The 24,546-nt window shown below is 43.1% G+C and overlaps 1 protein-coding gene across 1 annotated transcript in view; it reads left to right on the forward strand.

Moving 5' to 3' along the window:
* Positions 1-21,195, forward strand: part of ITPRID1 (ITPR interacting domain containing 1) — an 85,406-nt gene extending 64,211 nt beyond the window's left edge. The window contains 5 exon segments of the mRNA XM_035723179.1: positions 8,269-8,351; positions 8,747-10,048; positions 16,762-16,889; positions 17,658-17,769; positions 18,442-21,195. Of these exon segments, the coding sequence (XP_035579072.1) occupies positions 8,269-8,351; positions 8,747-10,048; positions 16,762-16,889; positions 17,658-17,769; positions 18,442-18,747 (1,931 nt within the window). The 3' untranslated portion in view covers positions 18,748-21,195.
* Positions 21,196-24,546: the final 3,351 nt, after the last annotated feature.

Below are 24,546 nucleotides of genomic sequence, written 5' to 3' on the forward strand. Positions count from 1 at the left end.
AGAGGGAGAGAGAAAAGAAGGAAAAAGGAAAGGGAAAGAAAGACAGAGAAAAGAAAAAGAGAGAAAAAAGCGGGGGGAAAGGGGGAGGAAGAAAGGAAGAATTCCCAGGTAATAAGAACGAGATTAAAACAAAAATGTCAACAGGGCACTTGTGGAAATAATAAAAACCTTATGTAGAATTCTTTGTAGGATAGGAACTCCTCCACCCAAGTAGGCTTGGCATAGAAGGAAGAATTAAATTGCTTCAGGAATATTTGCCACAGTCTTGAATGTTCTCAGCCATTTTTCAGTTCTAGGATCAGAGTCAAGATAAATATAAGCTCTGTGAGAGTCGGTATCCTTGTTGATACTGTGCTGGAATTTCTAGAACAGTGTAGGACCCCACAGGGGCCCAGTAACATTTATGAAATGTGTAAAAGGATAAAATAGAGGTTGGCAGCAGGGCGGCGCCAGACTCTGTGACATGGCCTATTCTCTTCAGAATATTAGCAGGGCTTGGCCCACAGCAAGAAGGGGTTGCGAGGCCACAGATGACACAAACAGATCTCGGAATGAAGATCAAAATCATCTTGACAGGATAGAAATGTAGTCCCAAGTTAACTAGATCAAATTTCACAAGAGAACAAAAGAGCTCAGTATACAATCCAACACCGAGAGCTCAACCTCTGACTAGACTCATCTTGGGCTGTGAGTATAAGTGAAATATTCAAAAGTAGGCAAAGGGCAGTCCTCTGCTCCGTGTTGGTCAGACCCTATCACAACTACTGAATCTAGTTCTGAGTGCTGGATTTTAGAGCAAACATTACTGGGGAAGTGCTTGACTGAAAAGTCCAAGACACAATACCTTGAAAACTGCCCTGTGAGGGCTGATTTAGAGGCTCTGGGGAGATTTAAGCTTAGGAGGAAAGGCCTGGAGAGTACAAGAGCACTGTCTTGAGGGAAAGGGGTCAAGCATGTTGTGTATTACTCCCTGGATCAAACTATGACCAGTGAATGGAAAACGCAAATGTAGATTCAGCTCAATATAAAGAAGCATTTTGTAAAAGGTATGATATGCTCCAACCAGACAGAAGTAGGTCCCTGTTAACCACACATGTGTAAGCACTAGCTAGATGGCCATCTGTAAGGAATGTTCTGGAAGGGATTCCTGCCTTGGATGATAGGTGGCACCGCCCTATCTTCTGATCTGGAGGACGGACTGTGGTCCACAGATAACTTTTGTTTGTTGTACCAAACATTTAAAATTAATTTTTAAAATGCTTCGGGGGAACAGACCCTCTGGAGTCCAGACCATCCACACTGTCCCTGTTGTCTTGCATCCTAGCTGCTGCGCAAGCATGTCCCACCTGCCCTGTTTCGGTTTGCATCATGTCCAGTCCAGTTCCCAGATAATTTGTTCCTGTGACTCAACTTCACCAGAACTGTCACAGAATTTTCTGCCACTGGGGGACAGAAGACAGGGGACCATGGCAAAGAAATCAGTGCGGTAGAATAGATCAGTGTAGACGGTGAGCCCCAGGCTAAGGCTGAACTCTTTCCTTTGGTTCACAGAACGCCCCCGTACAGTACGCCCCCAAAGACTTCTTTTCCTCCCTCCCTCATTTATGTTTCAGTTCCGTAGACTTTCTTTTTCCTGAGCCTCTAGGAACTCAGACTACACTAAGAGTCAAACTCTCTACTTAGGATTCAAAAGTCTTTATTATCAACTCAGCTCAGCAAAGCAGCCCTTGGGGTGGACTTTTCTGGCGACTTTTAGCCATTCCAGGGACTCCAGGCAGGGCCCCGGCTCCTCGGTTCTGTGGTTGGTGTAATGCTGCCACCTGCTGATTATTCGGACAAAGTGCCTGAGGCATCTGTCTCCTCGCAGGCGGGACTGTTTCAAACTTCTAGACGGTGAAGCCGTCCTGCCCAGGCAGGGTCCACCTAACTGGGAGGGCAAAATCTGACTCTGTGAAGACAGGCCTGTGCTGAAAAACGTAATTTCTAACAAATATTAATATTAATAATGGTACACATTAATGATATTTAATAATGATATGAATCGTGATTGATTTCTAATTGATAATATTAAGAGGATGTTCTGCAACAAAAATTTATATATGTAATTAGAACATCTTTTACAGGTGCATAAAGTCTTTATATATCCAGTATCTATTATTAGATAGTATCCTCATTGCAACCTCTCAAGTAACCCAACATTACCGCATTTATTCTTTACCCCATGAGACAACACTCAGCATGCCCAAAATCACACCGCTAGTAAACAGGAGAGTCAGAGTCTGAATCCAGGAGATCTGATTCCAGATTTTCTAAATGATTCAGTTAAGGGTCCTACTTGGATCTCAGTAGCATTGTAGAGAAGCTGGCCCCCCAGGAACTATGGGATTGGCAGAGTAAGGGAGCCAGTGGTCTCAAGGGACATGACAAACCCATAAAGGGGTTGGTGGTGGTTTGGAGCAGGATCCCTCCAGTAGTGGAGGGTTTGAATAATTAGATCTAGCTAGGAGAAAAGGACTGGTAGGTAGACGTAAGGTTCCCGGGAAGTCAAGGACCTAATCTAGTGAAGTAAGGAAGAACTGTAGCTCCTTGGGCATGTTAAGAGCCTGTGGAAAATCCCATTGATAAGGCTTCTAAAATTCTTCCAATCTTGGCCTAGAGAGTTTCAGGAACTGGGCTGGGTTGGCCGGTGGGTGCCGGCACTATTTCCATTACTCGCCATACTGCCTTCCCTTAAGTCATGCGCTCCATGTTACATATTAGGTGTGAGGACGTGGGCACGGCAAAGCACATTTGCATTTGTCTGTTTGTTTAATCATCTATTGTAACCATTCTGGGCGAGGAAGTGTCTCATCCTTTGTATGTTTAAATTGCTACAACCTTAAGAGAATATTTAGAATTTGCAAACCCAATTTCGAGATGTTTATCATCTAGTTGCTGAAAAGGTGGGTCTATAGGCAGGGAAAGATTTTTAGTTCTCTTTAGAAACTAAACCATCTGTAAATTGGCCCACACTTTGCTTGGTAACTCTCCAAATGATTCAGATGCATGTATTTGACTTCTAAAATACAAGATAAACAAGCCTCTAGTCCTGAGAGAACTATGCCCAATCCCACCATTTGACCTCACCATCAAAGAAAGGCTCTCAAAATCTGGTTGTTTCACAAATTCACTTAAATGAGTTTAGGAGGTTATTTTTGTTATTTGTTTTGGTTTGTTGTGCTTTACACTAGTGCAATTAACTGATGGTAACAGTTATAATTTACACATGCCCTTCTTAAAGGAAATCACTCTCTATCTTTTAGGGACCCTTTACTTTGGTGGTTGTTTATTTTCATTTGGACCAGATTGGTATGGACCAACCAGCATATGGAGGAATGAACTCTGACCCAGAGTTTCGTTCTGGTGCTCGAATGTATAATTCCATCTTGGGGTTGTAAGAAGAGAATAGCAACCATTTTATATGAAGATTATACTCAAGAATAGTAATTGCTTAGGGATCATCTAGAAAGTTTAAAGGATAATGATGTACCGGGAGTCCTTCACAGCTTACTGTGCAAATCTTGCACCAAAACATATAGATACAAGAAGGGGTTCCAAAGCTGTTTTGTCCATCCTTCAGCAAGTTTCAACCCTGCTGTTGAGTATCTCTGGGACCCCTAACATTTACATGGTATGGGGATGGAGAGTGAAGGGTACAGTCAGTCCCATCCTGTTCCCTCCTGTCCCGTGGTCTATCTACTGCAAAAGGGCTCTGGGGGCTAAGTAGAAAAGCTGCCATGGGCCCTGAAGCTCATAAACTGGGATGGGAGGCTTGTGTGGAAAATTCTTGGGTCCCTCACCCCACTCTGTAGGGCTATTCAGTGGAGGGGCTCCAAACAAAGTGGCCAGGGCCCTTTGTATAGTGCCAGAAAAATACTTTATATCCTGCATTGAGCATTTGAACGGTTTCTGCCATAATCATCACCGATTTCATACCCATAGTTGTTAAAAGGAGAAAAATAGGTGATTTTTTTCTAACTCTAAAAGGAGCCAAAGAGTTTTAATATTGGTTGAGCTCATTATAACAAGAGCAGTGGAGTCTTAAATATTATACCATATTGTGTAAATATCACACAAGTAAATTTCCTATAATAAATATACAATATGTATACACTATTTCCTTTGACAACAAGTAAACAAATATTCTTCTAAACAGGCTAAAGTCTCTATAAAGATTGTACGTCACAGTTAAAGGAAAACCTCACAGGGAGTTCCTACCACACAAACTACTCAATTTTATAACAGGTGTTTTTTGGGGGTATTGGTTTTTGGTTTTACTCTTCTAAGTCTTTGTTATAAACCTCATACTACAGTGTTATTATTTTTTGTTTAAATTGTCTATTGTTATTTTAAAAGATTTAGAGAATTAAAAAAAATCTTTAAAAATGTACCTACATTCAGGGCGCCTGGGTGGCTCAGCCAGTTAAGGGTCCAACTCTTCATTTCAGCTCAGGTTATGATCTCGGGGTCTTGGGATCAAGCCCTGCATCAGGCTCTGCACTCAGCAGGGGAGCCTGCTGGAGATTCTTTCTCTCCCTCTCTCTTTGCCCCTACCCTTGTGCACTCTCTCTCTAAGTACATAAATAAATATTTTTTTAAAAAACTTACCCACACTTTTTTTTTTCTTTCGGTACTTTAAAGATGTCACTCCACTGTCTTCTTGCTTGGATCATTTCCAGTGAGAAACTCACTGCTTTCCTTGTCTTTGTTTCCCTTGTGTATAACGTGTCTTTTTGTCTCTGGCTGATTTTAAGACGTTTCTCTTTATCACTGGTGTTGGACAATTTCATTCTGATGTGCCTTGGTATAGTTTTCTTCATATTTCTTGTGTTTAGGGTTTGTTGAACATCTTGAAACAAACTTTTCTTTGAAACATTTCTTCCAATGTTTCTCCTCCTCTTTGGGATATTCCAGTGACTTATGTGTTCACTACTTGGCTTGTCTCACAGTTCACTGAGGATGTTCTTTTGATTTTTAAAAAATGTTTTTCTTTAATCTCTGTCTTTTATTTGGAATAGTTTCCACTGCTATGTCTTCAACTTCACTATTTTTTCTTCTGCAATTTCTAAAATGCTGTTGATCCCATCCAGTATAAATTTTACCTGAGACATCGAGTCTTCATCTCTAGAATTGCAAATGGGTATTTTTTAATATCTAGCAGTCTCCCCTTATGACATAGTTAATCTTTCTTCTAGCTTCTTAAGTGTATGGACTGTAGTCATAATAAGTGTTCTAAAGTCTTTGCTTGCTAATTCTAACATCTCTGTCAGTTCTAGGTTGGTTTCAAAATATGACCTTATGGGTCATATTTTTCTGCTTCTTTACATGCATGGTATTTTTTATTAGATGCCAGATATTGTAGATTTTACCTTGTGGGTGCTAGATATTACTTTATTTCTATAAATACACTTGAGCTTAGGTCTGGGACACAGTTGAGTGACTTGGAAACAGTTTGGCCCTTTCAGGTCTCATTTTTAAGATTTGTGATGTGGGAAAAATGCTTGTTCTAGACCTAATTATTCCTCACTCCTGAAGTAAGACTCTTCTGAGTACTCTGCCCCACAAGTGCTCTGGGAATTGTGAGGTTTTGGAGTCTGGCTGATGGAAGCATGCACTGTTCCAGGCCTGGGGAATGCTAGGCACTATGTTTTCTAAGCCTTTCCAGTGATTCTTTCCCCAGCCTCTCGTGTTTCCTCACACACATGAGCAGATCAGCCCTCAGCTAAATACTCAGGAGGGTTTCTGTGAGTTCTTTCTTTGTGAAGATCTCTCCTCTCTCCCACTCTTCCCTGCAAACTCTAGCTGGCTCAGTCATTCCAGACGTTTAATTTTCTCTCTTCAACTCAGGGAGTCTGCCAGGTTCTGCCTGGGTCCCCCTTCCCTTGCTACATCACAGCCTGTGAACTATCTCAAGGCAGGAAGCTGGGTGATTATAGGGCTCACATTATTTTTTCCTGCCTCTCAGCGGCAGCCATTTTTAGTTACCTGACGCCCTTATTCTTTTTTTTTTAAGATTTTATTTATTTATTTGACAGAGAGACAGCGAGAGAGGGAACACAAGAAGGGGGAGTGGGAGAGGGAGAAGTACGCTTCCCGCTGAGCAGGGAGTCCATGCGGGGCTCGATCCCAGGACCCTGGGATCATGACCTGAGCCGAAGGCAGATGCTTAATGACTGAGCCACCCAGGCGCCCCCTGACGCCCATATTCTTGAAACCATTTTTCACATACTTTGTCCAGTTTTTCAGTTGTTTCAGGTGGGAGGAAAATCTAGTTCCTATTACTTCAGCTTGCCAGAAGCAGAAGTCTTCTTTCGGTCTATAACCAGTAAATATTTTCCATATCTTACCCTTAACTATATAAGAGAGGTAACAAGATCAAAAGAATTGTTTTCTCAAATTTCTTCCATGTCTCTAGGATTCAGCTATTAAAAACTTACATCCTCTGATTTTTATTTGACACAGAGAGAGAACACAAGCAAGGGAAAGGGCGAGGGAGAGGGAGAAGCAGACTCTCCGCTGAGCAGGGAGCCCGATGTGGGGTCGATCCCAGGACCCTGGGATCATGACCTGAGCCAAAGGCAGATGCTTAACCGACTGAGCCACCAAAAAACTTACATCCTCTGATTTTTAGACTTTCATTTTAATTGAAGCTAAAATAATAAATTTATGGAATTTATAAATTTTGATTCTACAAAGCTGAGCTTCCTTCTCTTTACTTTCACCACAGGGTGAGGTAGTTGGAATTTGGGCTGGAACCTCTGGAACCATGTCTCCACCAGCTGTCTTTGCTCAGACACATGGGCACTTAAGACTGGTGGGAGAGAGTCCTACAAGGAGATGAGGCACTGTTAATCCTTATTAGTGGGGCTGCCCTTGAAGGTTGGATCCAGAACACTTAAGCAGAGCCTGGGCTGTTTGTTTGCTTTTTCCTTTGAACTCTTCTGCAGCAGCTAGTTCTTCAAGCAAAGGCAAATTCCCTGTTTCTCACTTAGGTACCAAATAGCCACGAACAACATCCATCAACAATCAGGTTTTTTTTCCTTTCAGGTCACTCCCCAGACCCACATCCAACATTTTCTCCCAGGATAAATAAGGCTCTTCTTCCTTCTTCTTATAGAAGGGCTACACCCCTACCACCCTCCTCCCAGGCGACCTTCTCTTCTAACGCATAAAGCATTTCTCATTAGGTAGGAGAAAAAAATCTTACAATTTAATCTTCAGCAGTTTCATCCTCTAGTAGCCACCCATATCCCCCACCCCTGCTAATATAACATAATATCTATGGTAAAAGTTCAGATAGATTTAGAATTTTCAGATGCTCATATTTACAGAGTCATTACCTGCCCTCACTTAACATTGTTCTTTCTCTGCCCCTTCCAGCCTTTTGCAATGACAAGAGAAGCAGTCTAAAAACATGAGCATGGACTTATAGTCATATAGAGTCCACATGAAGCTAGTAAGGTTCTTATCCAACATTTAGTTAAAATATATATATATATGTGTCTTGGGCAGTTAGGGCTGCTATAACAGAATACCACAGACCAGGTGGCTCATAAACAATAGACATTTATTTCTCACAGTTCTGGAGGCTAGAAGTTCAAGGTTAAGGTGCTGGCAGTTTCAGTGTCTGGTAAGAACCCACTTCCTGGTCCACAGATGGTCATCTTACATGGTAGAAGGAGCAAGGGGTCTCTCATCTCTGGGGTCTTTTTTTATAAGGTATTTTATAAGGTACTAATCCCATTAATGAGAGCTCTTATAATACCATCACCGTGGGGGTTAGGATTTCAATGCATGATTTTTTTTGGGGGGTGGGGGAGACACAATATTCAGTTCATTGCAAAATATATACACACAGATATATACATTTTGTTTCTTATTGTTTTGTCAGCTTGGCATTTAAGAGCTACGCATTTCCTTCTGGATTTTCTCCCCCTTATTGAAGATGCATCCACAATCGTTTGCTATTTCATCTTAAGGGATGGTCATCCTTTCTCCTTTATTTCGTGTTTTACTCCTTGTATCAGGAAACCAGTGACACAATTTTACCTGGACCCTCTGACAATTGAGAAAATAAATCCTTGGAATTCCCCTGTTCATCTCTATCTCCGGGCAGTGGGCATTTATTGAGGATCTGCAGCCTGTCCGGCACAGAGAGGGTTTGATCTCAGTCCTGCTGACAGCCTATTTCCCTTCCCTGACTCCAGGCCTCTTGACTTCTTTCCACAGGTGCCACAGTGAACAGAGACAACAGCTGCCAGTCTGACAGCAGTGGGTTCCTGGATGACCCCCTGGAGCCACTGCCCCTGCAGGTAGAGGGCCACTGGAGGGTTGGAATAGGAGCAAAAGGAAAGATAAGTAGAAAGCACGCCACGCCACCACATTCGGAAAGGGCAGCCAGCCCTTGGAAGACATGCACCATAGGCAGCCAAGGGATGGGGATTGGAGTCACACTAGACAAGGTGCCAGAGAGCTTAGCATTCCTTTCCTTTTTATTTTCTTTGGATTTTGCCAAACAAGGAAGCTGAGCCTCATAGACGGAAGGGCTTAGTTAAAGTAGTGAACTAAAGTAAACCTGAGCTTGTAACCCTTATCTTCTGACTCCTAAGTCAGTGGTAATGATAAGAAAAAGACACATACACGTCTTAAACTTAGCGCCTCCCCCACCCTTCTGACCCATTTGCCTTTATCCTGGTTTCTCACACAGATGCCTTCCTTGCCAAGCAGCCAGATTCCTGCTGAGAATGGGTGTAGAAAGCCAAGGGATCAGAGCCAGTGCCTAGTACCACCCCAGGACTGCCAGCAGGAGTCAGATGACTCTGATTCCAAGAGTATGGTGAGCACAGCCTTCTCAAATCAAGACTGGAGTATCATGGAAGAAAAGGCCTCAACATCTACGGTGGAGAAAGAGTCTCCATTTGAGGATACGGAGAAGCCACCAGAGCCACTGACCCCAGATATGGCCCTTGCCGAGACCACCAGAGGAGAACACCCGAGGAAAGACAGCCATCTGAGGCAGCACCTGCCCATGCCCCAAACTGAAGCTGAGGCCATGGTGGGCACAGTTATCTCCAGATGTGACTGTCCTCTGGGGTTTCGGGTGCCCCACATCACAGAAGTGAAGGATGGGTTACGGAAGCTTGAGGGAGCTGGGGAAACCTACATGCAAACCCACCACTGCAAGTCCCAAAGATCTCCTGGAGTTGATCCTGCTCATGACAAGCTCCTTCGAGTAGACTCTGAGGCCCCAAGAGGAGCAGAAAACAACAAACCCTATCCAGACACCAACAATACCTCACTGACAGGAGAAAGCCCACCACAGCATGTCCCCAAGCCCAGTAATGTCATGTCCTATGCAGTTGACCTTATGCAAACATCCGAAAAGCTCATTCTCCACCTAGATAAACCCACTGGAGATACTCCCCACATAAAGCCAGTATGTAGTGCTTTGGGTCACATACCACACAGAGCAGAACCTGAGATGGAAAAGTTTCCTCCAAATGCTGACTCAAACACTGTTGGTTCCAAGTCTGTGACAATCCAGATGTCCTCCAATCTGGCATCGGCTGCTCAGAATGCTGTGGCTTTGGGGACTGATTCTAAAGGAATAACTTTAGGATGCACTGTGCGTGACCCTGCTCCCACAACAGAACCAGGACTGGAGACAAAATCGAGACAGTGCTGTGATGTTTCTGTTCAGACCAATATATGTGAGCCTAGGCCCTGGCATTGGTGTTCAGCTCCAAGTACCAAGGCCCAGCACCTCACCAAATCCGTCTCTCTAGACACAGGCTTCCCTCATATCTACCCAGCGGGCATCTGCCACTCTGTATCCACCCACTGCTGTGTCTGCTGTCATCACCATCCCCACTGCCACTCAGAGAGGCAGAGCCCCGGCCCTGTGCCCTCAGCCTGTAGGCACCGCCCATGCTCACATCATCATCTGGAAGCCCAGTTCGTGAAGACTTTGAACGTCCTTCAGGACACTACAGTGAAGGAGCTGTGTTCTGTAAGTATTCATCTCTGCCAAGAGGGGAAGGCAGATGGAGCCACAACCCCTCAGGGATAATGTTCAGGCCTCCTGAATGCAAGCTCTCAGGGCATACCTTTCCATCTCAAATCATGAGTAATATCTGCAGAGTGCCTTACAGCTTACGATATATTCTCACAGGTTTCTTCTTATCTGATACGTCCAATCACCTTCTGAAGTGAGGAGACAAATTTCATTACCAATTTCCATTTGACAGAGGGGATATAGAACAATAAATTCACGTGTAAGGTTATAAACATTAATGCATCTCTACCTCATCTACAATTCAGTCTAACTGAACAATTCTCTGTCTTAAATTCACTTAACTGAATAATCTTGTACAAACCATTACATCTCTCTGAGCCTAGTTCCTGCTTTGTAAAATAGGGAGACTTTTCATGCCTTGGACACAGGATTGTTTTAGGATTGAGTGAGAGAAAACTTGTAAAGCACTCAGCACGCTCAGACACTCAGCACGGTGCCCAGCCCACAGAAAGCCTTAGAAAATGCTGAGTGGCTCTTATTCTTATTATTAATTTTCATCACTGTTTTATTATTGTTCAGCTCTTGAATCTAGAGCTTCTCTAGAAGCTCTATGTCACACAGAGGGACTCCTGCTCCATGTTGGCTGAGTTTATCTAAAAGTGGACATTGAGTTTCCTGAAAACTGAATGACCCCCAATCTGTTCAGCCTCTGATAAATCAATAAGCATTTAGTGAGTCCTTCTAGTGTCCCCTCTTACCGTGATTCTCAAGGTAAGAAATGATCTAGGCTGTCAAGGTTAACCATTCATTAAAAAAATTAAGAGCATCACACATGAAACCACCTGTACTGAAAGTGAAAAAACAGAAAGGTGGCACAGATAACACAGGGCTACTGCTGTTCAAAGGAGAGTGGAGGGCAACTGTAATTTATTAAGCGTCTACTCTTTGATGCCTGACAGGTTACCTTCCCATTCTTTTAATTCCACAAATATTTATTGAGTGCCTATGCTAATTACTTTATTTACCATATGTTGAGTAACCTTCATTTTCACCCATGCCATAAATCCTGAGCCCCTCATATATATATACCCTCTTTTACAAATGAGGAACCTAGAACCAAGAGAGTGTAAGTTTCCAACTTCCCCCACTAATAAGTGGTTAGTTCAGATTCAAATTCAGATCTAGCTGACACCAAATTCTCAGACAACACACTCCAGGCAATGATGTGTCTAACTTTAAAATACCTAGGTCTGTAGAAGTGTAATAGCAACATGAGAAAGTGATTATGTGAAAGATAAGGCAAGTTACTACATAGCCCTTCAACATCTAGAAATCTGCATAAATGTTATATAAACATAGAAAGAGAATCAATGAAAGAAGTAATTTACTACATCATTTTTCAAATTGCAAGATTTGAGGCATTTGGAGTATTTTTAAGTGGGTCGTTAAAAGGGTTGAAATAGTGAAGGAAGTCATTGAGATTAATTCTGCATATAATACTATCCGAAAGTTTCATGGGAGTGAAGAACAAAGGCTGAGGTCCATCGGACTATCAAAAGATCCAGGTTCAAATCCTAGAGTGTAGTAGGAGTCGTCACCACCATCATCATCACTGATATTTATTAAGGGATTTTAAATGCTGTAAGGTGGTGGGTTTCAACTGGGGATAATTTCCTCCGATCCTTAGTAATATTTTGCAGGGTTGGGAGACATCTTGGTTGCCATATCTGGGGTAGGCGTTGCTGTTATTAGTGGGTAGAGGTCAGGGATACTGCTAAACATCCTACAACACGCAGGACAGCCCCCGACCCAACAAAGAATTATCTAGCCCAAAATAACAACAACGTCAGGGTTGAAAAACTCTGCTTTAAGGAAATAAACATATACTTGGCTACATAGTTAATACAGGAAAATGTTAGATATGAGCGATGGCTGGAGGAGATAACATTTTAAGAGGTTGTAGAGGGAAAAAAATATTAAATCCTACAATTAGGTACTCCAGTTTCCATGATGTAAACCAGGTTGTTGGTCCAAAATATCCTGAAAGAAGATTTTTTTCTAATTTACATTTTTAAGGTAAGTTCTACAAGGATATATAAATTAAACCATATTTCATTTTATATTTAATTTTATTAAAAATAATAAAAATCAAAATTGTGCTAAAAACTCCAGAAGAAAAGGTCTCTTTAGATATACCCAATGTCAATCTTTTAATGTAAATGTTGCAGGTATTTATTCCGTAATAAGATACTGTCTAGTTTCTGTTCACATCGCAACTCTTAAAAACAATAGAAATCATTTACTGATTGGGTTAAAAAGAGAAATAGGGGCGCCTGGGTAGCTTAGTCAGTTCAGTGTCTGCCCTTGATTTCCACTCAGGTCATGATCTCAGGGACGTGAGACTGAGCCCCACATGGGGCTCCACACTCTGAGCGTGGAGCCTGCGTAGCCTGCTTACAGAATCTCTGTCTCCCTCTCGATCTGCCCCTCCCCTCCCCACCCCACGCCACCCCATTCCTGTTCATGCTCTTGCTCTCTCTCTCTCGCTTGCTCTAAAAAAAAGAGAGAGAGAAAGAGAGAAATAACAAACATGTATCCACAGACTAAGAAGCTAGATGTCTGTCATCAAATTGTCTTTGGGAAGCACTATCATTTCACTTATCAATATAATAATCAAGTATCTATGGCAATAGCTGTATATGGTACTCAATTAGCCTCTCATTTATTCAGTTATATAGCCACAAATGAAAAAGGGTAATTCAGCCTTCCATGGCACAAGTGGAAAAGACCTAATGAGGGTATTTAGCATGGTTGAGGTGACTGTGACAAATCAGTGCAGACAAAAGGGACACCAGGGTCTGGAGTGGCTCAGTTATTCAGAGGGTAGGCCTGACGACAGGTGCCAGGAAAACCACAGCATCCAGACAGCGTAGCTTACCAGTTAGTACAGCCCAGCAAAACCATTAATATGAAAGGTTTTAATAAGACATAAAGGGTTTATAAGGTATTTGGGAGTGTCCTCATGAATTTGTAGGAGCATGGTTCTGGAAACTGCAGGAGCAAGTGGGCATGAAGCGCCTGGGAACCCAGCAGCAGGCAGAGCACTACAGCTTCTGAGAGATGGCCCTGGGGAAACTCAGAGCCAGGTACAGGGTAAGGACTGGTTCTGGGAGCGAGGCAGAAGGACACTGATGAGAACAGGGACCAAAGATTAAGCCTGGGTCAGCTCCAGGGGTGAGTGACCTTTCATGCAGAGCAGAGCTCTCCTCATCTCTCGCTGACCTTGGGCCGAGGTGGCCCCAGCTGTGTGGGGAGATCTGACAACTGAAAATAGACCTTTTTCTTGCTTTGACACTATGAGACATCAGCTCTTCTGCAGAACATATAGGGGATTTGTGTCCTGTTATGCACAACGGCCATCTTCAGGGTTGTGTGTAGCTTTCAAATGAGTAGGAGTTTAAATGAGTGTGCATGCCACCATCTCATGTCTTCTAAAACCTTGTGTCATATTGCCTCTGCTGCTCTCCCCTAGAATTCACAATTATACCAAAAAAAAAAGGTATTTTCACATCAAATTGATCTGACATTATACACCCTGAAATGCATACTATCTCAGGTTTTATTAGATGACAATGCATTTCTCCTTATTTAGAGTCAAGGGACCACAGACATACAAAGAAAACAGTCTTTTACATGTGCCTTATTATACTCGTGGGCAGGTGTACACGCAGACACACAGACAACTTGCAGAAAAGTAAGTGAAAACGGGCAGGCTACTTAAGCCAAAGAACAAACTCAGGAACAGAGAGAAAAGCTATCTATGGTGAGTGAGTCTGGGTTTGTAAGGCCTGAAAAATATTCTGGAGAAGAATGTCCCTAAATGAGATGCTAGATGCTAACTAGGGTTACAAAAGTTATTTATAAAACAACTTATCTGGACAATTAATCTTGGACCAAGTTCAGATTATAGGCAGGGATAGATCCTATCTATTACCTTTCAATGGACGTTCCGAGCGAGTGTTGAAAGTAAGAGCAATTTTAGGTAAAAGACTCAGAAAAACTTCCCCACCTCCTCCCCTGACAGAGCAGTACGTAACAGTGCAGAGACTCACTTGACTAATTGGTAAATGCTATTTTTGTGGTCTTGTGCGTCACCATGGTTTGTTGATATGATTCATTCTTTTGTATATGTGAATTCTTCAAAATAATTTAGTAATTAAAAACAACTTTCCAGAAAAGAAAATAAGATCATCTGAAATTAGATTTTTGGATATTAGAAAATTCTTCTATGATGTTCATGATTTAGGTTTACATAAAAAGAAAACATACACAGCTTAACAAGTCAGATGAGCCATTCAAAAGTGAAGTTTCAATGTTTTCTGGTGGTTTCTTGCTCTTACTATTAAAGTTTGTTTTAATGCGCTTGAGTCAGTTGAGTAGACCTTGAATTGACTCTGGGTTATAACCCAGCACTTACATCGGAAGAAAGAGTTCAAAACAGCCTCTTTTTTTTTTTCCTTGCCTAAGTTTTCCTTTTCTCTGAAAACGATTTCTATACCTGTTCTAGAGCTGAAATGTAGTTTTAGTACTTCCAAATGACCAGAAGATGGCAGTGTTTCAGAATCTTCCACCTCACTCCCTTCTCGGGTACCAAACAGCCAGGAGTTATCCCTACATCCTAGCCCCACGTGCCTTCCAATCACAAAGGGTTACCCCAAAATAACTAGATGAAGCGCAAAATTTAAGGTTTCTAATGCTCAGCCTACTTGAGTATCATATCTCCATGCCCCTGGCCTTGACCATTCCTAGAACTTGGTCAGCCTGTAGGAATCTACTAGGACCATTCAACCAGCTCAGTCCTAAGGGACAAATAGCTTGTCCCTGTGTCCAGCCACACTGCTGTGACTTAGTTAGATCTTGAGAAGAAAAGAAATGAATCAGGCTTGAAATCTGCCCTTTTTTGACCTTGGACAAGTCAGTTTGCCCTTCTGTGTCAGAACACTTCTCTATAAAAAGAACCCTTCATGGTCTCTAACATCTTTTCTGGTTTCAAGAGCCATAATTGTAGTCACCTTTCAAGCATGACTGCCAACATCAGTAACACTTCAAATACTCCTCTGACTGGTTCGAATGTACTCACACTGAAGCAAAAGTAATTAGAGAGTTTTGCCATGTAAAATATGTTATCCATATATAAAAATTAGGGGACAGAATCAAACCGAACTCTCATAGCAAAATGATGAGGAATTTTCAGTATAAAAGCATCACTTGTAGGAAAGTATTTCTACTATGACAATTCCAGTAAAAGTAGCCATGAAGCTGCCAGGATCTTGGCCATGGGGCTTGGAGGAGAAGAGTAAGAAATCTAGGACTTCCTCAAAACAGAGCTAAGAAGAATTAACACAGCTGTAAGACTGGTCTCCATGGAAGGAAGAAAAGAAGGTTGAAAGAGGGCTGCCATGAAAATCAGTTTCCTTTAAAGAGCTTTCCAGAAGCCCCACTCCATGCTCTCCACTTCCATCTCATTGCCATCCTACTACAAGGGATGCTGGGAAATGTCATTTGTTAGACACATTGTTGCCCTAAGATATTAGAAGTCTGTTCACGTGAATAAAGGGGGAAGAGACACTTAACAGGCAACTAGCCAGCCTCTGCCATGCTACTCTGGGAGGCGGGGAGGGGAGTCAAACCCATGCGCCTGGTAGAGAAAGCATTAGGGTCTAACAAGCATTAATGTCGCTTTAAAGTCAGATGGGTGGAGATACTGGGGTTCTGGATCATGCATCTATTCAAAGCATGATCCAACCTGGGCTGGAAAACAAGGGGGATAGCTAGTAGGAACTCAGCAAATCATCAGGTTCCCAACAAATGGACAGAACTTAGGGGCTGGCAGGAAGATAGATAGATAGATAGATAGATAGATAGATAGATAGATATTAGGATATATATAGATAGATAGATATTAGGATACATATATATATTCGGAAACCAAGGCAGAAGCACAGTCATGCAGAGAAAGTAAGATTTAAAGAACGGTTCACATCAGGAACAATAAGGAGCAAGACGGGGAGCACAGACAGTGTTCAATTCTAGATTCCAATTCATGAAGAGAGTGGGATGCCTAAATGATGCCTGCCTTACTCCGGATGAGCTTGTTAGCCACATGGAGCTGATCCTGCAGATTTCACCATCAGGGATTGCAGTTAAGCAGGGCTAAGACTGATAAAAAAAAAATATTCTAAGCAGACTTTCTCTAATCAAACACATACCATAGGGACAGATGTGTTCAACGTTACTGAGATGCCGAGTGAGGCAGTATTCAAAGCCCAAGTTAAACAAGATTTAACAGGACTCAACCTTCCTAAGCACAAGCCCTTAATTTGGCCCTTTCCCTCCTGCTATCCTTTATCTGCGTCCTTGTACCCCTACATCACCTAGTTCTTCAGACAGCCGTCCTGTCTCCGGGACATAATGTCTCCAAGAGCCAATCAACAATCAATCAACTGCCGCCCATCCCAGCCAAGTATTGCCTCTGCTTGCCTGGAGAAGCCAAAGGCTGGGCTTTCCTCTTTATTCTTCCCCACACATTAGCGACAGGGCTTCATTGCAGACAAGGGAGCCCCAGGGGGAAGGCAGGCTCCACCGTGGTGAGCTCTTGCAGTGAATCCGAAAGGACTTCCTTTTCAGCTCTTTCTAATTGTTCTCAGCGCACAGTCCACGAGATGGAAGTGATGAAGATGGTGTGCCGGAGTTTCCGGGAGCATCTGGAGGAAATTGAACAGCACCTTACAGGACAGCAGGCACTCTTTTGCAGCGACATGTCAGAGGAGGAAAGGTAATTATCGAAGAGAGTCGTAACAGTAAGTAGAGCACACACACCTGGAGCAAGGAAAGGTAATCAGGGCAGGACAGATGAGCACCAGGGAGGAGGACTAATGAGAAATGAGTCTTTTTCCTTGGCTTTCCTGTTCTTGTTCTTGCTTTCTCACTGGGGGTCTGTGAGAGCTATTTGCTAGATAGCAACACTTTCTCTTTAAGGCCAAGGCTATTTGAGGTCAGAAGATGGGCAGTCATGGGGATAGACAGCAGGATATCTTCCATTAACGTGAATGGGGCTTATGCAAATGTAAGTATTGGGGGTTCTTAGAGTTTTGAAAATCTGCATTATTTTCACATAGATGAAAAGCATATGTCCCAAAAGTTGATTAGCTGTTGCCTGGGCCTGAGGCGGGGCGGGGGGGGGGGGGGGGTAGGGGAAGGATTAACTGTAAAGGGGCGCAGGAGTTTTTATTGGGCAGAGGGAAGTGATCCCAAACTGACTGGTGGTGAGTGAAACAACTTGGCAAATGTACTAAAAATCATTGCATTGGACTGTTAAAATAGGTAAACTCCGTGGTATGCAAATTATTCTGCAATAGAGTTGTTTAAAAAAGAAGGAACACCCACCCTGGTGATATACCGTGTCTGCCACTGATACAAATAAAGAAGGTGACTTTCCCTTGTAAGAAATGTCAGAGAACTGACCTACATTTTGAGAGGGATGATGGAGGACTGCGCTTGGAGGTGATGGGAAATGTGGTCGATTTCCATTCTCTACCTGCAGGGAGGAGGCCGAACAGCTGCAGACTCTCCGCCGGGCCCTGCGGCAGCAGGTAGAAGAGCTGGAGTTTCAATTAGGAGACCGGGCTCAGCAAATCAAAGACAAGATTCTAGTGGTACGGGGCAGTGGGGTGTGAAGCTGGACTCTGTCCTGCCGACCGCTAGAGGAATGCATTAAGTCAGAAACCTGATAGTGCGATCAGTTCAGATTCTAGGATTATGGGCCAACACCTCCATTTTAAGTATAAAAAAAGTGAAGCCTTTGCTCAAGGCCACATGTCTAGCTGGTGGCAATTGAGGATTAGAACTCAGGTCGTCTAATTCCTATGCCAATCTTTCCTCCTGCCCTGTAAATAAGCGATACATATTTTTTTTAAAGATTTTATTTATTTATTTGAGAGAGAGAGAATGAGAGATAGCGCAAGAGGGAAGAGGGTCAGAGGGAGAAGCAGACTCCCTGCCGAGCAGGGAGCCCGATGTGGGACTCGATCCCGGGACTCCAGGATCATGACCTGAGCCTAAGGCAGTCGCTTAACCGACTGAGCCACCCAGGCGCCCAATAAGCGATACATATTAATAATAATTATTATTAACCATTTTCCCGATGAGAATAAGAAACACAACTTTTGAGCTAGTATGGCTTAGTCATTGCCAGAATCTGCTGCTAGCTCACAGAGTCCCCTCTAGAGAATTCCCCACCCAGGAGTACCTCTCCCAAAAGTCTGGCTTAGCTGTTTGGGGCAAATATGCTAAATTGCCCACCCTTTTTGTTCTTATTTTTCTTTCAGCAGCTTGAGCTTCTCACAGAGGAACAACCTGAACACTGTCCAAACCTGCATGACTGTAACTGGACAGAAGAAAAGAATGGCCAGACGTCAGGTGCTAAAGTCCACCCAGCCATGGCGCGCCTGGTTGCCTTTCCTCCCCACGAGGGCTAGCAGGCTCCCAGCTCAAGGGTGACCCATTTGGCTGCCTTCTCTCCACCCACCTTGGAGAGCAGCACCAGGATGTCTCCTCCAGCTGAGGCAGAGTCAGGCCCAGCCCCTTTGTCGAATTGTCCTACTGGGGAAAACGGTACGAATGTCTTCCTCTAGATCAGAGTGGTTTTGATGACCTTCCTACAAAGTGTAAGAGCACATTCTGGCCAGACAAGGAAATCTAAATTGCCCCCAAGAAGTGTCTATCAACCCCTCTTCAGCTATTTTTAAAAATATTCTACTCTGTGGTTCCACCCAAGAGAATCTCAATATTTCAATATTTATTCAATACAGAATAAGTGAGCACCTACTCCTATGTGCCTGGCACTGGGAAAACATGGTGGCCAAGATGTAGATAGATAGATATGGATGGATATAAGATGAGATCAAGATGTCAGGAAGGCCTTGTTGAGAAGTGACAACAGATGAGGGAAAGAAAATCCAGGCCCCAGAAGTCCCTGAGGCAGTTGGCCCCTGGAAGCATTGATGAAGCTCTTACCATGTGCCAGGAGATCCTCGAATGCTGGAGACAGCTGTGACTCATACAGAGTTGGATGGGGAGCGAAGAAAAGAAGAACAACCAACAAGATAATTTCAACATTGACAAATGCCATGGAGAAGACAGTGTGGGAACACTGTAGGGGGTGGTATGGAAGAAAATCGAACGGCATTACTGAGGGTGACAAGCAGGGCCTTGCTGAAAGGAGGTTATTTGGCTTAGACCTGAATGGTGAGGAAGAGGAAGCCATGTGAAATTCTGGGGAAAGAACTCTGAAAGCAGAAGGAATGGAAAGTTTAAAGGCCCTGAGACAGAACCAGCCAGAGTTGCTGAGCACATGTGTGATGGGAGCGTGGAGGGAGAGGAAGTCCAGGGGCCGACTGTATGCCAGAGCCTGAGAGCCAGGATCCTTCTTCCTGATGCTTTCTGTCCGTGGCATTGCCGTTCTCCTTGACGTGTAGACTCAGAACCACAATTTCACATCGTCTCCTCGTCCTCCTTCACCCTCTTCCCTCAAAATCAATTATCACATCACTGCCGAAGGTACTGACACAATGTCATTCCCAGAAGCCCCTCCAGAACCTATTACTTGGTGAAGACCCAACAGAGGGGCTTTCTAACTGCCTCTAGCTTCCTCCTCTCTGAGCTATACTGGCCTCTGCCAAAGTGGTCTCCCTTGGACATCCCTTGGGTCATATTACCCTGACCTAGGGTGAGTAGCCAGGGAGTCCTTTCAGGCTATCCTAGAGAATTAGAGAGAAGTCACAGGATCATCCTTCCCAGAGCAGTCTTGCACCAGACAACCTCTGTGCCCTACAATTATTATGCCCCTCTCCTTATCTCCTGCTGCCTCATTTCCCTTGACCACATCCCTCTTTTGGCTCCTGCATCATGTTTCAGCTTCCATTCCCAACTTGGTTCCTGATATATTGCATTTGTACCCCCAAATTGCTTTCCTTTCTAATCTTTTCAAACTTTTTACTCTTTCCCTGGGTCAGACTCCAGGCTCTCTTGTTTGTCTCCAGTTCTCCAATGTAGATTTTGAAAAGTTTGCCATGGTTTCTGCAGATGACTTCAGATATGATGGAGGAGGAAAAGGAAACCTGTTGCCTTCAGATGAAAGGTAGCATATGGAATCCCCAAGGATTGCTAAACATCTCATGACATTTCCTTGTTTATTCTCCACATTCTCCAACAAAGAGCACAAAAGGGGAAGCAAGATGTAGAGGGCTGCCCATCCCACATAGAACTTCGCTGTCTTCAGCCCACGAGGGCTTGATTGCCAATGCTACTTCCAAATACCATCTTCTGTAGTGCATACCCTTCTTCCCATAGACATAAGACTTCTAGAAGCCCAGCCCACCTGGCGATCTATGGATTAACTGTTAGTGTGTCCCCAGTGGTTCTCTATCCTGAAAACTCTTTAGACTCACTGGGGAGTTTTATAAAATACTGACATTGCAGCCAGATCAATTAAACAAGAATCCCCAGGGATGGGATCCAGGGACCTACAAATTTTAAAAGTTCCCCAGATGATTCCAATATGCAGTTAAAATTGAGGGTTGTTGTTCTAGATGAAGAAGCTACCTTACAATTCAACTGTTCCTGTTGTTTTCTAAGGACTCTCTTATTTCCCATTTTTCCTTCTATACCACCCTTCTCAGCTAAAGAAGTCTTTCACAATTCATTGACAAACACTAAATAACAAAATTGGGAGACAAAAAAAGAAAAAATGACGTGTGGACTTTATTTCTATTTTTACAGCATTGAATTCTACCTTGCTCATCAGTTCCTACATTCCATCTTCAAGGTAGTAAACAGATGAATTTATTCTGTTTTCCTTCCTTTGACAAACCAGATTAAATATACATATTTGACCAGGTAGGTCACAGTAAGGATTATTTGTTTCCTCAATTTAACACCTTCCTTCTCTTGCCAGAAATGTCTGTATAAAATAGCCAATTACAAAAATTATGGAAATGAGACCTAGGAGCAAGATGGTGGGGGAGTAGGAGACCTGGATTTCGTCTGGTCTCAGGAATTCAGCTGATAGGGATGAAACCATTCTGAACACCTACGAACTCAACAGGAGATCGAAGAGAATAGCAACAACTCTCTGAACAGAAAAGCAACCACTTACTGGAAGGTAGGACATGCAAAGAAGTGAATTCGAGGTGATATTTGGGAGGATAGACGGTGGGGGAGGGGGCCTCCGTCGGCCGCTTCTGGCAAGTGCTAGAGCCGCGGAGCACAAAATCAGAACTTTTAGAAGTCGGCTCCGCTGAGGGACGTCGCTCCAGTGGCTAAGTGGGGGGTGGAATCCTCCCGGGACAGTGTGGTCTCAGGACTCTCGGGGTCACAGAAAGACCGGGGGAGCCTGAGTGCAGCAGAGCTCCCAGGTATCGGAGCGGGGAAGCCGCTGCAGAGACGGAGCCGAGGCGCGGGCTCTCAGCTCGGGGTTGCCATGAACTGTGATCGGCGACACAGTCGGGCCACTGCTCCTCCAGCAGGGACCCAACAAGTGGCAGATCCGGGAGACTCCCCTTCCTCCCCCAGGAGGAGCGGCGCGGGAGCGCACCGCAGGGATCTGCTGGGTTTGGAGACTCCACACCAAGTCGGGTGCCAGAGATAGAAAGGCTCAGTCACAGGCCGGGTGAGCACGGAGTGTGGCTGGAGACCGGGGACACGGGAGTGACTGACTGCTTTTCTCTGGGGGCGCACTGGGGAGCGGGGCCCCAAGTTCTCAGCTCCTCCGGGCGGAGATTGGGAGGCCACCATTTTCACAATCGTCCTCCAAAGCTGTACCGAGAGCTTGCAGGGAAAAAAGCTCTGGAGAGAAAACCCAAGCAGATTGCTTAGCCTGGACTGGCAAGGGCAGGGCAATTCCCCTCCGCCAAAGACATTAGGGAACCACGGCAACAGGCCCCTCCCCCAGAAGATCAGCACGAACAGCCAGCAAGCCAAGACCAAGTTTACCGATCAAGGAGAACGGGAGAACTCCAGCGCTAGGGGAATACTGCAACTAGAATTCATGGCTTTTTTACCAGGATTCGTTAGTTTCAAAAGTTAATTTTTTTAACTGGTTTTTTTTTATTTTTCTTTTTTCCTTTATCAACCAACATCTCATCAATCCCTTTTTGAAAAAAAAGAACATTATTATTTTTTATTTTTAGAGTCATATTCTATCCCTCCAGAGTAGATACCCTTATTTTTGGCAAATATATATAAGTTGTTCTCTCTTTAAAATTTTGAGATACAGTTTCTTCTAAAAGTTCAAAATATACCCTAAATCACTGGTGTATGGCTTTGTTCTAGTCTCCTGCCTGATCACATTCTCTCCTTTTTTTTCTTTTTTTTTTAAATCTTCTTTCTTTTTTCAAACAACTTCATATCACTTTCTTTTATAAAATCTTTTATACTTTTCATCTTTACAGTCATCTTCCAACCCTTCATTGTATCAACCCTTATTTTGTACATATATAAGTCTTTCTTTCTTTACAATTTTAGGAGGCACTTTCTTCTAACACACCAAAATAAGCCCAAAATCTAGTGTGTGGCACTGATCTATGCACTAGCCTGATCATATTTGATCATATTCTGTTTTATTGTTTTGTTTTGTTCTGTTTTTGTTTGTTTTTATCTTTATCTTTTTTTTCTCTCTTTCTTTTTTCTTTCTTTCCCTTTCTTTTCCCCTGGTTTCAGGTCTTTTCTGATTTGTTTAGAGTATATTTGCTGGGGACGTTGTTAACCTGTTAGCATTTTGTTCTCTCATTCGTCTATTCTCCTCTGGACAAAATGACAAGATGAAAAAAATCACCTCAGCAAAAAGAACAAGAGGTAGTACCGTCTGCCAGGGACCTACTCAATATGGACATTAGTGTGATGTCGGACCTAGAGTTCAGAATCATGACTTTAAAGATACTAGCTGGGCTTGAAAAAAGTATGGAAGTTATTAGAGACACCCTTCCTGGAGAAATAAAAGAACTAAAATCTAACCAAATCGAAATCAAAAAGGTTATTAATGAAGTACAATCAAAAATGGGGACACTAACTGCTAGGATAAATGAGGCGGAAGAGAGAATCAGCGATATAGAAGACCAAACGATAAAGAAGCTGAGAAAAAGAGAGAGAAACAACTACTGGCTCACGAGGGCAGAATTCAAAAGATAAGTGATACGATAAGATGAAACAACATTAGAATAATTGGGATCCCAGAAGAAGAAGAAAGAGAGAGGGGGGCAGAAGGTATATTGGAGCAAATTATAGCAGAGAACTTCCCTAATGTGGGGAAGGAAACAGGCATCAAAATTTAGGAGGCACAGAGAACCCCTCTCAAAATCAATAAAAATATGTGAACAACCCGACATCTAATAGTAAAACTTATGAGTCTCGGAGACAAAGAGAAAATCTTGAAAGCAGCTCGGGAGAAGAGATATGTAACCTATAATGGTAGAAACATTAGATCGGCAACAGACCTATCCACAGAGACCTGACAGGGCAGAAAGGACTGGCATGATTTCTTCAGAGCACTGAACGAGAAAAATATGCAGCAAAGAATATGATATCCAGCTAGGCAGTCATTGAAAATTGAAGGAGAGATAAAAAGCTTCTGGGACAAACAAAAACTAAAGGAATTTGCAAACACGAAACCAGCCCTACAAGAAATATTGAAAGGGGTCCTTTAAGCAAAGAGAGATCCTAAAAACAGCATAGACCAGAAAGGAACATAGACAATATACAATCACAGTCACCTTACAGGCAATACAATGGCACTAAATTCATATCTTTCAATAGTTACCCTGAATGTAAATGGGCTAAAGGCCCCAATCAAAAGACACAGGCTATCAGAATGGATTAAAAAACAAGACTTATCAATATGGTGTCTGCAAGAAACTCATTTTAGACCCAAAGACACCACCAGATTGAAAGTGAGGGGGTGGAAAACCATTTACCATGCTAATGGACACCAAAAGAAAGCTGGGGTGGCAATCCTTATATCAGACAAATTAGATTTTAAACCAAAGACTGTAATAAGAGATGAGGAAGGACACTATATCTTACTTAAAGGGCCTATCCAACAAGAAGATCTAATAATTATAAATATCTATGCCCCTAACATGAGAGCAGCCAATTATATACGGCAATTAATAACAAAAGCAAAGAAACACATTGACAACAATACAATAATAGTGGGGGACTTTAACACCCCCCTCACTGAAATGGACAGATCATCTAGGCAAAAGATCAACAAAGAAATAAAGACTTTAAATGACACACTGGACCAAATGGACATCACAGATATATTCAGAACATTCCATCCCAAAGCAACGGAATACACATTCTTCTCTAATGCCCATGGAACATTCTCCAGAGTAGATCACATCCTAGCTCACAAATCAGGTCTCAATGGCTACCAA

This window comes from Zalophus californianus, chromosome 12 (assembly GCF_009762305.2).
Source record: "Zalophus californianus isolate mZalCal1 chromosome 12, mZalCal1.pri.v2, whole genome shotgun sequence".
Classification (NCBI taxonomy): Eukaryota; Metazoa; Chordata; class Mammalia; order Carnivora; family Otariidae; genus Zalophus; species Zalophus californianus.